Source organism: Spermophilus citellus, assembly GCF_964194105.1.
Source record: "Spermophilus citellus genome assembly, chromosome: 2".
Classification (NCBI taxonomy): domain Eukaryota; kingdom Metazoa; phylum Chordata; class Mammalia; order Rodentia; family Sciuridae; genus Spermophilus; species Spermophilus citellus.
In genome coordinates, this window is record NC_138183.1 from 192,107,258 (window position 1) to 192,123,362 (window position 16,105).

General features: G+C 42.4%; 1 protein-coding gene and 1 long non-coding RNA gene across 4 annotated transcripts in view; one reads left to right on the forward strand and one right to left on the reverse strand.

The window, feature by feature from the left end:
* Window positions 1-8,325, reverse strand: part of UVRAG (UV radiation resistance associated) — a 320,231-nt gene extending 311,906 nt beyond the window's left edge. For 2 of the 3 annotated variants that reach the window (XR_014017941.1, XM_081260422.1), the window contains exon 1: window positions 8,034-8,325. Coding sequence is in view for 2 of the 3 variants with exons in the window: in XM_081260422.1 (XP_081116548.1) it covers window positions 8,034-8,150 (117 nt within the window). In the remaining variant the exon portion in view is untranslated. The remainder of the gene's footprint in view (window positions 1-8,033) is intronic. The other variant, XM_081260421.1, reaches the window with a different exon arrangement.
* Window positions 8,326-8,501: 176 nt separating this feature from the next.
* On the forward strand, window positions 8,502-14,763 carry LOC308630439. Its single transcript, XR_014017944.1, has 2 exons — window positions 8,502-9,019; window positions 11,000-14,763. It is a non-coding gene; the product is annotated as an uncharacterized lncRNA (long non-coding RNA).
* The last annotated feature ends 1,342 nt before the right edge of the window (window positions 14,764-16,105 follow it).

A 16,105-nucleotide genomic window follows, 5' to 3' on the forward strand; every position in this document is an offset into this window, starting at 1 on the left:
TATTTAGATAGAGTACTACACATTCTATATTCCTTCTGAGCATTGGTGGAAGTTCTTAGTTAAGAGAGAGAAAAGAAGAGGAAAAAAGAAGAAACAAAATAAGTGAGAGATAATCTTGTTGCAGCAAACCATTTCTCAGTTCTGCAGACTAACTATGCAATACTCTCTGCCCAGAACTATTAAATCACTACTTTTACTATACCTTCTGTTCTTTTTAATATTGCATATGTAATAATAATAGAAATTGTAGTGCCTTCTTTTGCATTCTTTCTCTGCTGTACTCTTAGAAATTAGTCTTTATTTATCCAAACTGACTCTAATCTCAGGGAACAGGAAGAAAGTTCTTTTTTGCCACCATAAACAATGAATTAGAGTCTTCAATTACTCATTGTAAATCTAATCCTTGTTCATCTGATCTAATCTATCTTGAAATCAGGCAAAATTCTATCATATATTGTAAGAATCACAGTTGTAAAGAGTGGCAAAATATGATTCAAACCTGTTTCTATAATGCACTATTTTATCTTAAAGATGAAACAAATAGTTTAAAAAAAAAAAAAAAGTTACCTAGACCTTAGATTCCTTATCTGAAAAAAATGAAAGTGGTTACTGACACAAATCTCCCAAGCAGATACTTTGTGTTCAAGGAGGGGGAAACAGCTAGCACAGGAGTCATGCTAATAATCCCAGCAATTCAGGAGACTGGTGCAGGAGGATTGCAAATTTCAGGCCAGCCTCAGCAACTCAGTAAGCCCCTCAATAACTTAGTGAGATCCTGTCTCAAAATAAAAAAAGGACCAGTGATATAGCTTAATGGTAAAGTACCCTTGGATTCAATCCCCAGGGGAAAAAAAATGAGAGGGGGGGAGCATAAAAAAATAAATTTCCATGCCTTAAATGTAGGCTACACATAGTGACTTCCTTCCAGAGCATAGTGGGGAGTAGTAAGGTGCAATGAGTTAAACATGCAGCAGAGCAACCTGACGCACACTACTTATGGTGCTCATTTATAAGAAACATACTTTGGTCTTCATCACCAGCTCCTAGCATAGAACTCCTAAAACCCTTCTAATTTCCTGAGCAACAGAGGTGCTAGAAAAATATTTTCTAGTAATATTCGGTGGTTGACCCTCGTTCCCAACACAGACCATTTCTTGGGTGATAGGACCATCTTTTTCCAGATAAGGTGACTCTTTGTGGGCTCCTGGATCATTATTGGTCACCAGAAAGACTAGGCATGATCAGAAGTGTGGACCTTTCAGCCCCGCTCCTACCAGGAAGGAGAGAGGGACTTGAGATTGAGGAAATAATCCATTGTACCTATGTGATAAAGCCTCTATTTTAAAAGAATCTCAGAACTTTAAGGTTGGTAAACCCACAAAGGGTGGGAGGGCACAGCAGCTCAGGCTCACTTCCCCATGCTGTTCCCTGATGCCTGTCTTCCATCTGGCTGTTGCCCTATATCGTTTGTAATACTTTGTGATAAACCAGTACACCAAATAACATACTTTCCTGAGTTCTGAGCCACTCTAGCAAATGTTGAAAATGCAGGACCAGGGAAAGCCTCAATATACAGCCAGTTCCTCAGAAGTTCTGGAAGCCCAGACTTGAGAATCGCATCTGACTGAGTCTTTAACTTATGGAATATGATGCTTATTCTAGGAAGATAGTGAGAACTGAGCCGAATTACAGGACACCCCATTGGTGTCCACTGGAGAAATGCTATGTGTATGGGGGGAAAGCCCAGACATATCTGGTGTCAAAGGTGTTGTATGGAGGGTATAATAGAAGAAAACATTTTTTATCATCATACTCTACCTCAGCTGATGATGATGAAAGTTAATATCAATAGTGATAAATCATGTAAATAGCATATTTGTTTGATATAATGAAAATAGCACTTTGCTCTGAAAAGCCCCCAACACTAGTCTTAAGAAAAAAATATCAGCCAGGCACAGTGGTGCACACCTAAATTCTAGCAACTCAGGAGGCTGAGGCAGGAGGATCACACATTCGAGGTCTGCATCAGCAATCCAGTGTGACTCCTCAGCAACTTAGTAAGGTCCATCTCAAAATAAAAAATAAAAAGGTCCCGGGATGTGGCTCAGTGGTTAAGTTCGCCTGGGTTCAATTCCCTATACCAAAAAGAAGAAAAAAAAGAAAAGAAAAATCCACTTATTTGAGGAATCTAGAATAGTCAAATTCACAGGAAAAAAAAAAAAAAAAGAGTAGAACAGAGTTTAACCACGGGCTGGTGGGAGGTGAAAATGGGGAGTAGCTTATTGGGTGTAGTTTCTGTTTGGGACAATAAGAAAAGTTCTGGAAGTGGATAGTAGTGATAAATGTATCACACTGAGCATGTTCTTTTTTTTTTTTTTTTTTTGTCTTTAGTTGTTGATTGACCTTTATTTATTTACTTATATGTGATGCTGAGAATATAACCCAGTGCCTCACACAAGCTAGGCAAGCATTCTACCAACTGAGCCACAACCCCAGCCACTGAGCATGTTCTTAATGCCACTGAATTATACACTTAAAATTATTAAAATGGCAAGCCGGGCATGGTGGTGCACACCTGTAATCACAGCTACTCAGGAAACTGAGGCAGGAGAATCAAAGTTTAAAACCAGTCTAGGCAACTTAATGAGACCCTGTCTCAAACACCAAAAATAAAAGGGTTTACGATCTAGCTCAGTGGTACAGTGCTTGCCAAGCATATGTGAACCCCTGGGTTCAATTCCCAGTACTGCAAATATATATATATAAAGATGGCAAACTGTATGTTACGTATAGATTTTATCATAATTTTTTTTAAACTAAGGAAATCTGAATGAATCATGAACTTGTTAACAACTTATCAATATTGGCTGTTAAAAAACAAAAGTACCATATTAATGGAACATGTTAAGAATAGGGAAAATTGGGCTGGGGATGTTGCTCAAGCGGTAGCGCGCTTGCCTGGCATGCATGCGGCTTGGGTTCGATCCTCAGCACCACATACAGACAAAGATGTTGTGTCCGCCGAAAACTAAAAAATAAATATTAAAAAAGTTCTCTCTCTCTAAAAAAAAAAAAAAGAATAGGGAAAATTGGGTGTAAGGTATATGGGAACTTCCCATACTATCTTCTCAATTTTTCTGTAGATTTAAAACTGTTCTTAAAAAAGTCTGATTTTTAAAATTCAAGGTTCAGGGCTGGGGATGTGGCTCAGGCGGTAGCGCGCTCGCCTGGCATGCGTGCGGCCCGGGTTTGATCCTCAGCACCACATACAAAGATGTTGTGTCCGCCGAGAACTAAAAAAATAAATATTAAAAATTCTCTCTCTCTAACTCTCTCCTCTCTCACTCTCTCTTTAAAAAAAAAAAAAATAAAATTCAAGGTTCATAAAGACTGATATCCCTAACCCACCTCCTTCCAAAAACAAGAGAAGAAAAAAATACTTTTCAAATCAACAAAAAATATGAGCAAACAATTAGAAAAATTAATGCTAAGGACATGAACAAGCAATTTAAAATACATTAAAATGCTAAATGGAAAGACATTCAGATTCACAGGGATGGACAGAATAAATGAGATCATATACTTACCATGCTATCTGTTATATAATGAATGGAGCTGTTAAAATATAACAAGTAACTAAAGAACTGAATTTTTTTTCTTTTATTTTTTTTAGTTTTTGGCGGACACAACATCTTTGTCTGTATGTGGTGCTAAGGATCGAACCCGGGCCGCACGCATGCCAGGCGAGCGCACTACCGCTTGAGCCACATCCCCAGCCCAAGAACTGAAAATTTAAATAACAAAAATATATACAGATGTGTATGAACTATGTATATGTGTATATGTATGTAATCTGTATATATGTAATCAGGTTGGAAAAGGATGAGAAAACTTATGATGCCCAAAGTTGGCCAAAATGTGGGCCCTTGAATAGGGAATAACTGCTAATTAATCTGAGTTTCTTTGGGGGATGATGAAAATGTCCTAAAATGCATTGTGATGATGATTGAATACCTCCATGAATAAACTAAAAAGTGTTCAATTTTATACTTAAATGGGTGAACTTTGTGATTAGCAAATTGGATCTCAATAAAACTAATTTAATAAAAGAAAAAATGTGGTCCTTTAATTAGTTTAAAGGTAGAAGTGTAAATAGGCACATTCTTTTCCAGAAACATTTAGCCAGTATCTTCTCAAGTATAAAATAACAACATGTGTACATATACCCATATTTCATTACACACACGCACACACACACACACTCACACACACCCATTCTTTTGACTACAAAGATTTCTGTATATGGATATTCACTGCGACGATGTAATAGAGAAAAGCTGGAAATAGTCCAAAAGTCTATCAATAGGGCATTAGTTTAAAAAAATCATGGAAAATGTGACATGTATGTATGCTGATACAGAAAACTGTCCAAAAAATAATATTTGAATTTTAAAACTTGTTAAAAGGAAGGAATTAAACCAAGTTAGAAATACTTAATTCTGAGGTCTTCCATTTATACTTCAAGGGGATTAAAACTGCATGCAAAATTGTGTGTGCATGTATATATGTAAGCATATTTTCTAAGAAAAGCGTCCACAGCTTTTACTGAATCTTAAAGAAACATGTGACCTTCAAAAAGGGTTACTAAATAATCACTAAAAAACCTCCTAAGATACTGAATATCTGAGGAATGTAGTTAAGTTATACCCAAGAGAGGAAGCCTTTGGGGAGGAAAGAAATTCTCCCAATTAAGCTTTTAAGAATATACTAAATGCTTCTACCACAAAAACACAAATTTTTATCCCAAGACTCCTACATCTAAGGGTGTAAAGGGAGTTATTCTTCAGTTGAGCCTATGTTCATTCACCTGTTAATTACAAACCTCAACCAAAAATTAAAGAGCAAAAAGAGTCTTCAAATTGTATGACTACTTCATGCTTAAATTGCAATTAAAAGTAAGAACATACCAAAGCAAAGGGAAACAAAGTAGTAGTGCCGCTTGACCTAGTAGAGGAGCTGATCTGCATGATAGCTAGTACTCACACGTTAAGACAAAGGTCCAGGAGTTAGTGGTGACTTTTTTAAGATAAGCAAATTAAAATAAGACAAATAAATCAGGTCTTATATATAGTTTTGTGAGCAAAAACAAATCTCTTTAGGCAGATGAGGCAAGAGAAGTCTAATATTTTTGGAATTCATGTTATATAGTAAATTAATATTTTCAATATTACAATCACTTTTAGAATCAATGGGACTTAATAAAGTTGGAATAAATAAGTATAAAATAGCAGGGATACTCTATCCTAAAATAAAAAATATGCCTTAGAACAGTATTTCTTAATCAGAGGTAGTTTTGTCTCCCTGTAGGACACGTGGCCACATGTGAACACATTTTTTTATCATCAGGATTGGGGAGGTGCTGCTGGAATCTTATGGACAGAGTCCAGGGATGTGGTTAAACATCTTATATCCTCTGCTCTGTTCCAAAACATTGATGGTGCCATGTCTTAGAAACTCAACCTTCAAGTAGGCTAGGGGACCACTGAAATCTACTTTGAGATTATCACAGAAGTCCTAAATCAACAAGCTTTGTTTATTTGTTTAGAAATACTGACACCCTGTCAGCAAGCATGGGAAGTATTGACATGCACAATTTTCAAAGTGTTGTTCTAAAGACAATAATTGACTCTTCAATTTATCTACATTTTTGAAATAATACATAAAGTTCTGAGACAGGCAAAAACTGATTTCTGAAATCAAAGTGGTTCCTTTGGAGAGAAAGGAAAGGGAGAGAACACAAGAACGACTTCTGGAATGTTCATAATTCTGCATTTCTTAATCTAGGTAATAGTTATATAACTGTGCTCACTTTGTGACAATTCAGCAAGGGGTATACTAATAATCTGTGCACTTAACTCTATACAGATAACACATCAACAAAAAATGTTTATTTTTAATGGTATATAGTCATACCCTAAAAAGATGAACATTTTGATCCAGAAAGCTAAATTAATATCAACTACAAAAGTAAAAGTGTTTTGTTATATAGGCTGCCTTCCAAGAATTCAAGGAGGATGACACCCCCAGAAAGCTGTAAATAGCATACTCAGCACTCCTGCAGCATTCAGCTGCACACTCAAGCCACTATATATCCCTTGGCATCAATCCAAAACTGTGATAAACACTAACAAATGCGGACCAATTTATTCCATGAACAGTTTGTTCAGATTATTCTCCTAGTGTTAAACTGTGAACTGTTATCAGAAAACAGACTTTATCAAGTAAATGATGGTTTCTCTTTTCTAATCCCACAAATTCTCAAATCTCCCCCAAATTAAACCCTTCTTGATCCCAACTCCTCAGGATTTCTCCATGCTTTTTCTAAAAGTACCCAACATTGCCTCTCCCAATATCCACCTTTACAGTCCACCTTCACTCTCACACACACATAAAAATTCATATTCAAGCTAAATTCAGAGACCTATCTTCCCAGCCACATTTGTACCCTCTCCCAAGACTTCATAATACAATCCAAACCTCACTACCCTCAAACTCCTAAGATCCTCCACAAACTCCCTGCCCAACACCACCACAAAACCAGGGCACATGCTACCCTGTTCTTTTAAATCCTCTCCTACCACAGCTTTGCTTCTGCAAACATTTCTACCCCCCTACTCAATGGCCACCACTGTGACTATTATCTCAACTTTTCTCTTCCAGTTAGTCCCCTGCTTTCCTATAAGATTCATTCCAATCTCACCCTCTCCCCACAACTGCTGCTTTCTTCTTTAGGAACCCTTCCTAAGGCCCCAGAGCCGGGATGGAAAGTTACAGAAAGAGTATGAAGGAACTTGCTCTGTCCTATGTGAAGGTATGAGTGAAGGTGGCTCAAGCCTCAAGCAAACAATGCTGTGCAGGGACTACAGAGTCAGACACTGGATTCTGAAAGCCAGTCCCACCACTCACTAACAGCAAGGCTTATACTCTGGTTTCTCTCCGATGGTATAAACCTTTTGCCTTTACTAACAGGAAGGCTTTGGAAAAAGCCTCCATTTCTCTAACTGCAAGATGGGAATAACAGAAACAGCTATCTCACAGTGTTATGAGGATTCAATGGCTAATGACCACTGAGCACTCTGCTCAAACCCAGCATGGTAAACTCTCAATGACTGACAGTTTGTTTTGGTCCGTTTCTGGGAAGGAGGAATAAAGGGAAGGTGAAAGACACTCTAACTCTCATTAATGCTAAGATTTCTGTAAAAACTCCCTTTGGGGAACAGAAGAAGGACAATAGGAGGAAAAAAAAACTCTACAGATTTGTGGATGTCACAAGATTTTTATCAGATCCCCAAATTTTTTGTTCCCTCTTTCTTATCCTTCAACAACGTGGATCGAGAAGCCTTCAAAGAGAAGTCCCTCCATCCAGAGAGTCACTGGAGGGAATGAAGTAGCAAAGAGTACTCTTTATTACTAAGTCGCTTTCCTTGGGGGTCTGAGAATTAGAAAGGAAACCTCCAAGTTCCAATCACATTTCTCTAGAGAGACGGAGGAGAGCACTTCGTAGTAAAGGGAGATGAGAGTAAGTGCGAGAAACCCTAACTCCTCGCTGTTCCAGCAGCAGAACACCAACTGGCTTCTCCGGGTGGGGACGGAAAGGGAAAGCGCTTCGCCGCATCTCCTGGGGCACAGGGCTTCTCCGGTGCGTTCCCAGGAGGGACGAGGGGAGGGTCTGTGCAAGGGAATCCCCCATCCCTACAAGGCGAGAGGGGCCCGGCAGCCCTAGAGGAGTTTGGCTGGCTCTCTGCGGTCTTCTCACAAGCTCATCTGCGGTGCTGGGATTCTCCAGGGGCACAGGGATCTCCCAGAGGTTCGGCCATCGCTGGACCCCTCCCCTCAAGACCTCCTGACAGCCCACCTCAGCTCCCCGGCCCCTTCCCAGAGTCTCCCGGCAAACGCAGAGTCAGTCGGAGCCACCGAGTCTCCACGCGGGCCTTTCCCCGTCCCTACTGAGCACCGCGAGCCGACGCGCTTACCTGCTGAGACGGCAGCTCCACATGCAGGGCCCGCGCGGCAGAACCTGGCGGCAGCGCGGCGGCCGGGCCCGGGGGCGACGGCGGGACCGGGCCCCCGACCGACGCTGAGGAGCTCATTTTGACCCAGCGGCCGCCAGGCGGCGGGACGGGCGCTCCTCCCGCATCCGCCGCTGCTTCGTACCCACGACCCTCCGAGCCCCTGCTGCCTACAACCCTCCACCCGAGAGGCAGGACTGCTCTGTCCCCGCGCTGGCCGCTGCCGCTGGCTAAGGAAGAGCCATATTACCGCAGTGCAACCCCCTCCACCGGGCTGAGACCTGGCCCACTCATTGGTTCTGTTCTTACAGGGGCGGGACCCAACGGCAGCGAAGGGACTTGCTATTGGGTAACAGGTCAGTCCGTCGCCGGCCGGAATGGGCTGGGGGCGGAGGCGCTCCAGGATGGCCTCAATTGCGTCTGTCAAGCCAGGATGAAATTTGGGGCGTTGCTTCATTTTGTCCTATTTTTATTGGTTCTTTCACTAGTAAGGGGCGGAGCCTCCTGGGGTGCTGCAAAGGCTATTGCTCAAGATTGCTGCCAATTGCCAGTAAAGGAAGAGGGGCGGAGTCTTAATTAGGTAGAGCGCGCGCCTCAGCTCCGGAGTCACGTGCAGAAGGCTGGAGCGTCACCTGATTAGTGAGAATCAGTCTTCTGAGCCACTTCCGCCCTGACCTAGTTGTCATGGTAACAGGCCTCCAGTCGAGGGCGGGGATCCTCTAGGCTAGAGCAGAGTCATTGCAGGCTCCTTAAGCAGTCTTTTGCCCAGGTGTTATAATCAACGTGCGAAGACGAAAAAGGAATGCTTTATAGTTTAGCAGAGAACTACCACGCAGGATGAATGAAACCAGAGTCCTGTCCGGCAGTCCCACCAGTCTTTCACGACCAACTCTACCCTCGAGTCCACGCCCCTCCTCGCACTCCACTAACTAGTACTCTGGAGCCAAAAGGTGTGCCAACTGCCCTGAACGCTGTTTCGTCCATACCGATGGGTTGCTTCTGCTGTCCCTGGAAACCCTTTGCTACTTTTCTTTCCCTAAAACTTGCTTACCCACCAAATCTTTGCTGGGACCTTGAGTTAGAAACCTTTCCTATACCATAGTCCTGATTATTCTATTGCATTGTTTGGGGGTTTGGGTTTTTTGTGGGATTTTGTTGTTCTTGTTGTTTCTTGGCGGGAGGGGGGTGGGGGGGAAGTGTCAGGGATTAAATCCAGGGGCGCTTAACCACTGAGTCATACCCCCAGGCCTTTTTTTTATTTTAAGACAGGGTCTTGCCAAGTTGCTGAGGGCAGCTTTGAACGTGTGATCTTCCAGCCTCAGCCTGCTGAGATTACAAGCTTGTGCCACCTCGCCCAGCTGCCTTGTCCTTTAATAGGCATGTTTAACACATACTACCAATCGCTACTCTCAATCCCGAGCGCCCCCCCAACACACACACACACACACACACACACACACACACACACACACACACTTTCTCTCTCTCTCTCTCTCTCTCTCTCTCCCTCTCCCTCCTCTCTCCCTCTCCCCTCTCCCTCCTCTCTCCTCTCTCCTCTCTCCTCTCTCCTCTCTCCTCTCTCCTCTCTCTCTCATCCCTCTAGCAAGAAGATATTTCCTTATTCATCCCTGGATTCAGTGCTGACAGAGAATAAGGAAATGTTTTTTCGATGTAAACAAACAGCTCAAATGCCTTCTCTTCCATGAAGATTTGTTTGATCTTAATGGTAGAATCTATATGCAATTGCTTCTAAAATAAATAGCACTGAGTCATTCTGCAGGATACTGATGTGCCTTCTCCCCCCAGACTGAATTCCTACACCACCTGGACTGCTGTAGCAAAAAGAACACAGTGCTTTAGAGTCAGACACAACAGAAATCAGGCACTTTGAGAATCTTGGCTCTGCCACCCTCTAGGTGACACAAAAAGTCCATTTCCCACTCTCAGTTTTAGTTTTCCCATCTGTAAAATAGTAATAGGGTTGCTATGGGGTTTAAGTTATTAATGTATGTCACAAGCCCCTGTAACAACTGACATATAATAGATGCATTTAAGTTTTGTGGGTTTTTCCCCCAGTGGGCTGAGGGTGTAGCCCCGTGCTAGAGCACATGCTAAAAATGTGTGAGCCCCTGGGTTCAAACCAGAGAACCATAAAAAAAAATTAAAAAGGCAAACATACTATCTGAAAAACACCTTGGATCTGATCTCAGAGCTGCATCACACAGATGTCATCGCTTCCTATTCTGAATCATGGTGGGAGCCTAGGGTGTGTGGTCAAGTGTTTGTTGAGAAGAAAGTAGTTATGAAATCCCAAATCTCAATTTAGTTCAACTCTGTGGTGCCAGGATCTGGTGGGATTTCACAGAAATCTAAGCTGTTTCTAAGCTGTATTCATTTCCTGAAGCCACCAAATTAAATTACCACAAACTAGATAGCTTAAAATGAATTTATTCTTTCAGGGTTCTGGAGGCCAAAAGTCCAAAATCAAGGTGTCAAGGTGCTTTCTCAGAGGCTCTAGGGAAGACTCCTTTGTTGCTCTTCTATCCACTGGTGGCTCCAAGAATTCCTTGGCTTCTGTCTACATAATCTCTTCCCCTATCTCCACATGAGCTTCTCTTCTTCCTGTGTCTTCTTTCTCTTATAAAGATATTTGCTATTGGATTTAGAGCCCACCCAGATAATCCAGATTTCATCTTGAGATCCTTAATTGAATTATATTGGCAAATACCCTTTTCCAAATAAGGTCATATTCACAGGTCCCAGGGGTTAGAACAGAGTGTGCCATCATTCGGCCCACTCTACTGAGTTAAGAAAATGGGCCTAGAAAGAGTGCACAGAATTACTTCCTCCTTTGGGAGGATCCCTTGTGAATAGTAATTGACACTCAACAAATGTCCAAGAGAGCTTCTCTATGTCAAACCTTTTGCTAGGTGCTGGGAAACCCAGATCCTAGAGGAGCTGCCCACTCCTTGTTTGAAGATCCAGTAAGTATACAAAAAGTGATACTCCAGTTGCTCAGTGCTGGATTGGAAGGAAGCCCAGGGGCAGTGGAAGCCAAAAGAAAAAATAGTTGAGAGTCAGATTTCACAGTGGAGTGGAGACTGAAGGATCAATTCTCTCTACAAGATTTTACTGAGGTTCAACTCTGCACAGGCTGACTGCTGGTTGCTGGAAATGCAGGCTTCAAGTACACAACCCAACTCAGACATACTACAAAAATTAGAAGACCTGGAACTCCCACCCCTGGAGATATGGGGAGAAATAAAATAGCCTATTGCTTGCAAAACATTCAAGAAAAGGTTATAAACTATCTTGGACATAGTAAGTGTTCAATAAACATTACCTGTCATTATTTTCATATGGCTTATTCTAAAAATTTTTACATTATTTGGATTTGAATCTATTTTATTATATGACTGTTTTAACATAAAACTAGTTTAAGCCACTTACAAGTGAAACTTAATCCCCACATTTATACATTAATGCTGTTTGGAGGTAGGGTCTCTGGGAGATAATTAAGATTACATGAGAGAATGAGAGTGGGCGGCCCTCCATGATGGTATTAGTGGCTTTCTCTGCCATGTGATATGCTCAGCCATGTTATGATGCAGCAAGAAGGCCCTTAATAGGTGCCAAGCAAAAGCTGGAGCCATGCTTTTAGACTTCCCAGCCTCCAGAACCCTTTGCCAAATAAACTTCTGTTCTTTATAAATTAGCTGGATTCAGTTCTTTGGTTACAGCAACAGAAAACAGATCAAAACAGTACTGAAATCATTACGTACGCAGGGCCAAATAACCAAACCTACCCCAATCCACTTTGCTTCCTCTTCCTTTTCCCACCTTATGGGCCTAATGCATTGGGTAAATAAGAGTAATAAAGGAAAGGTTAATATTTTAATATCTTGAACTTAATTAAATTAAGTCTATCCTCTTCCTTTCAATAGAGCTCTTTCTTCCGTTCATTTACTTGCTTAGTAATGATACCTTTGCCAAGCGGCCGGCCTTCTTCATTTTAAGAAATAATGCAAATAGAATTCCTGACTGAAAGGAGTTCACAGATCCTTTCAGTATAAAGTGCTAGATGTAATAATTGAAATGACATATAAAGTATTATGAAAGCACATAAGAGGAAGTTCTAACTGCAGCCTGTTTTCCAGGAAGGCTTCCTAGAGGAAAAAGAGCATTCTAGGCAGAAGGAACAAGTAAGCAGAGGCTCAGAGCAGAGGACATGACATTAGCATAGTCTAATGTGGCTGAACAAAGGGATAGTAACCGGCTAAGAGGCTGGAAGAAGCCTCCAGTGCCAGTTGAGAAGAACCTGACTACCTGGCTGAAGAACTTGAGTTTGAAGTTGGGCAACAGGAAGTCACTTTTAGAAAGATCATCCAGGCAGCCCTGGAGAGGCAGCTTTGAAGGTTTTAACCAGAGTTTTGCAGAAGGCCAAATGAGAAATATAAAACCCCAAAGAGGCAATTCCCCCAAAGAATCCAATCCACAGAGCACAGGCCAAGGGGCAGGTCCCTGGGCAGCGTTTCTCCTCCTTTTCCTCCAAGGTCACTTTCTTAAAAACTCTTCCCAGAGCTGAACTAATTGTGGCCTCCTCTGGGCTCCCGGCATCTGTCTGATTTCTCTTCAGTATGCGTATCCATGTGCCTAGTCCTATGGGATAATCTGTTTGTTGCTCTCTCTCTTCTTTGAACCTCTGCTTTTGATTTCTCTCTGAGTCTCTAGCGTCTTGATGTAAAGGACATAATGCAAACACCAGGAGACCTGGAACAAGTCTTCAGTGAGAAATTGACTGAATGTAGTCAGTAGATAAATGTTTGCAGAAGTAAATGTTGGGGTCACTCAGAGGCCTCCTATGGAAGTCACCTCTCCACTATTTAACAAAATGCCTGAGATAATCAGTCAAGGAAAAGCTTGATTTGGGATCAGGATTTCAGAGATTTCAGCCATGGTTACTTGGCCCTGTTGTTTTGAGCCTATGACACCACAGTATATCATGGTGCGAGCATGTGACAGAGGAGGCCCACTCACTTCATGGCAGCTGGGAAGCAAGAGAGAGAGGAAGCGGGTAGGATCCAAATACCCACTTAAAGGGCATGTTCCCAGTGACTTGACTTTCCTCTACTAGGCCCCCACCTCCCAAAGGTGCTACCACCTCCCAGTGATGTCAGGGGTTGGAGACCAATTTCGGGAACATTCAGATTCAAACTGTAGCACCCCTCTAGCTCCCTAACTGGAACAGCCCCAGAGGGAGGAAATAAACTCTCTCTGGGCTGTCACAAAAAGCTTGTAGCAAAGCTGAGACAAAGACTTGGGTCTCTTGTCCTCGAGACCAGGGCTTTTTCCTCAATTCCAGAGGTGTTGCTTTCTTTTATTTTGTTTCTGTTCTTTTCTTTTCCTTCCTTCCTACCTTCCTTCCTCCCCCCACCTATTTCTTTTTTTCTTTCTTTTTGGTACTGGGAATTGAACCCAACCCAGGAGTGCTTAACCACTGAACCATATCCTTAATCCTTTTTATTTTTTGAGACTGGGTCTCCTAAGTTGCTTTAGGCCTTGCTAGATTGCTGAGGCTGGCTTTGAACTTATGATCCTCCTGCCTAGGTTTCCTGGGCTGCTGGGATTATGAGCGTGCTCCAATGGTTTTTCATGCTGTCACCGACTATACATGGGCCAATGTGACACAGGCTCTTGTGATTGTCCAGGCCAGCCAGGGTAAGACACAATGGATATAGTACATCTAACTCAGGGGGCTGATTTAGCAAAAGGCATCCAGAGCAAACTTTCCTCAGGAATAAGGCTTTTATAATGAGGTCTGAAGGACGCAAGGAGTCAATTGGACAAAGACTAATGTGAGCAAGAGAAGCAGTGTAGGCTCGGGGAAAAGGAGGAATGGCCTAAAGAAGGCACAGGGAGCTCTAAGGGAACTAAAAGAGAAGGCCAGGCAGGAGTGGGCAGAGAGCAACCAGTGCTGAGGAGGAAAACATTTTTGAAAGAATTGCCATTTCAAAAACAAAGCAAAACCAAAGACCTCCTTTCATTTCTTTTACATTTTGGTATTGTTTCTATACATAATTTTGCATAGCAGAAGCAATACTATCTTTACAGTGCTTGGAGCTTCTCAAGTTTAATCCAGCACAGAATGAAATAGGAGATTCTGGCAGGGGCCAAATCCCGCCATTGTAAGCCACAGTGGAATGTGGATTTCTTTGAGGTATATCAACAACTGTTGAAGTGTTTAAGCAGGGAAGTGATGTGACCCAATTTATGGTTTAGAAATGTTACTCTGGCCAGGCAGGGTATAGCACATGCCTGTAATCCCAGAGGCTCAGGAGCCTAAAAGCAGGAGAATGGTGAGTTCAGAGCCAGCCTCAGCAACAGCAAGGCACTAAGCAACTCAGTGAGACCCTGTCTCTAAAGAAAATACAAAATAGGACCGGGGATGTGGCTCAGTGGTCAAGTGCCCCTGAGTTCAATCCCCAGGATCCCCCTCCCACCACCACCCCCCAAAAAGGAAAGAAATGTCACTCTGTCAACTGCGTCAAAAGTGAATTCAAGGGTAGGAAAAGTGAAAATGGTAACACTGAATTGTGGACATTTCTTCATTGAATTTGAGGACAATTAGAACAAAGAAATATCACTAAGTTCCCAGGAATAAAAGGGCTCAAATGATGCCTGATTTCCTGTTAGGCTGATTCTATGATTGGGGAACTCTCCCCAGGCAGGCATGATGTTACTGAGTTTCTGGAAAGTAACACCCTAGATATAAAGTAGTGTGGCTAGAAGCCTCTAAGCTGGGATCAAAGCCCTGGATCAGTGTGGACCTGCAGCTTATTAGCTGCATGGATTTAGGCAAACTGATTCCCTTCCCTGAACCTCCAGGTTTCTCTGGGGCAAGAGTAGACTAATGTTTGCTAAGTGCTTTACATACATACATTACTCTGGTCAATCTCCAGGGGATTCTATGAAGCAGGCATTTTCTTAGATTTACAGATCCCTACAAAGAGGCTCAGAAATAGAAATGATTTGCCCGCAGTCACGTGATTCTTTGGGGCAAATTGACAGTGTGAACCCAGGTCTCCTATACTACACTTCCTTTATTAATTAGAATATACTATGTAAGACTAAATTTTGCCAAGAGGATGAGAACCTCTCTCCCATCCACAGAAAAGTATAGCTGCAAAAAATCCTAAGGGTAAAACTCCCTAAGCAGTTCTTCTTCTTTCTCTTCCTAAATAATTTAAGGGGCTGGGGTTGTGACTCAGCGGTAGAATGCTTGCCTTGCACATGCAAGGCCCTGGGTTCAATCCTCAGCACTACATAAAAATAAATAAATAAAACAAAGGTGTTGTGTCCATCTACAACTTAAAAAAATAATTTTAAACAAAACCCCATAGGGAGGGGCCAAAAACAAAATGGTAAAGCCTTGTGAGGGGAGCTTAGAGGCGAGGAGTTCCAGAGCAGAAAGTCAGAACCAGAGCAATGTGAGGAGGGCTTCCATGCAGGGGCAGGAGGGTGGGAGGAAGGATCCTGGTGCAAGCCTCAGAACTGAAGTGGGTGATGAGTTGTCCACCTGGTAGGGCCCTCTGAAGCCAGGTGGCACAGGTGCCAGAGTTCAAGCAAGATGAGGATGAGAATTGCCTACATAATTTTGGGGGCTCAGTGCAAAATGAAAATACAAAGTCCCTTGTTCAAAAGTTAAGAATTATGAGGTGGTGATAGTGTTAAATCAAGCATGGGGCCCATCTAAGCATGGGACCCTGCACCACTGCATAGGTAACAGCCCCAAGAAGCTGGTCCTGCCAGTGCCAGGATTGAGGATGCGGGCAATGGCAACAATAGAGATTGGCTCCTTACACAGGGGCTGAGCAGCTAGTTAGATAAATAAATAAGTGAAGGGTAAAGGGAGACAGTTTTATTTCTATCATAATATGAGAAAAAAGAACTAGGATGGAACCTGAAGTTCATCGATACAAATTGCCCAGATCTTTGTTTCTAAGTATCATCTCCATTAGGGGAAACCAGGACACTGG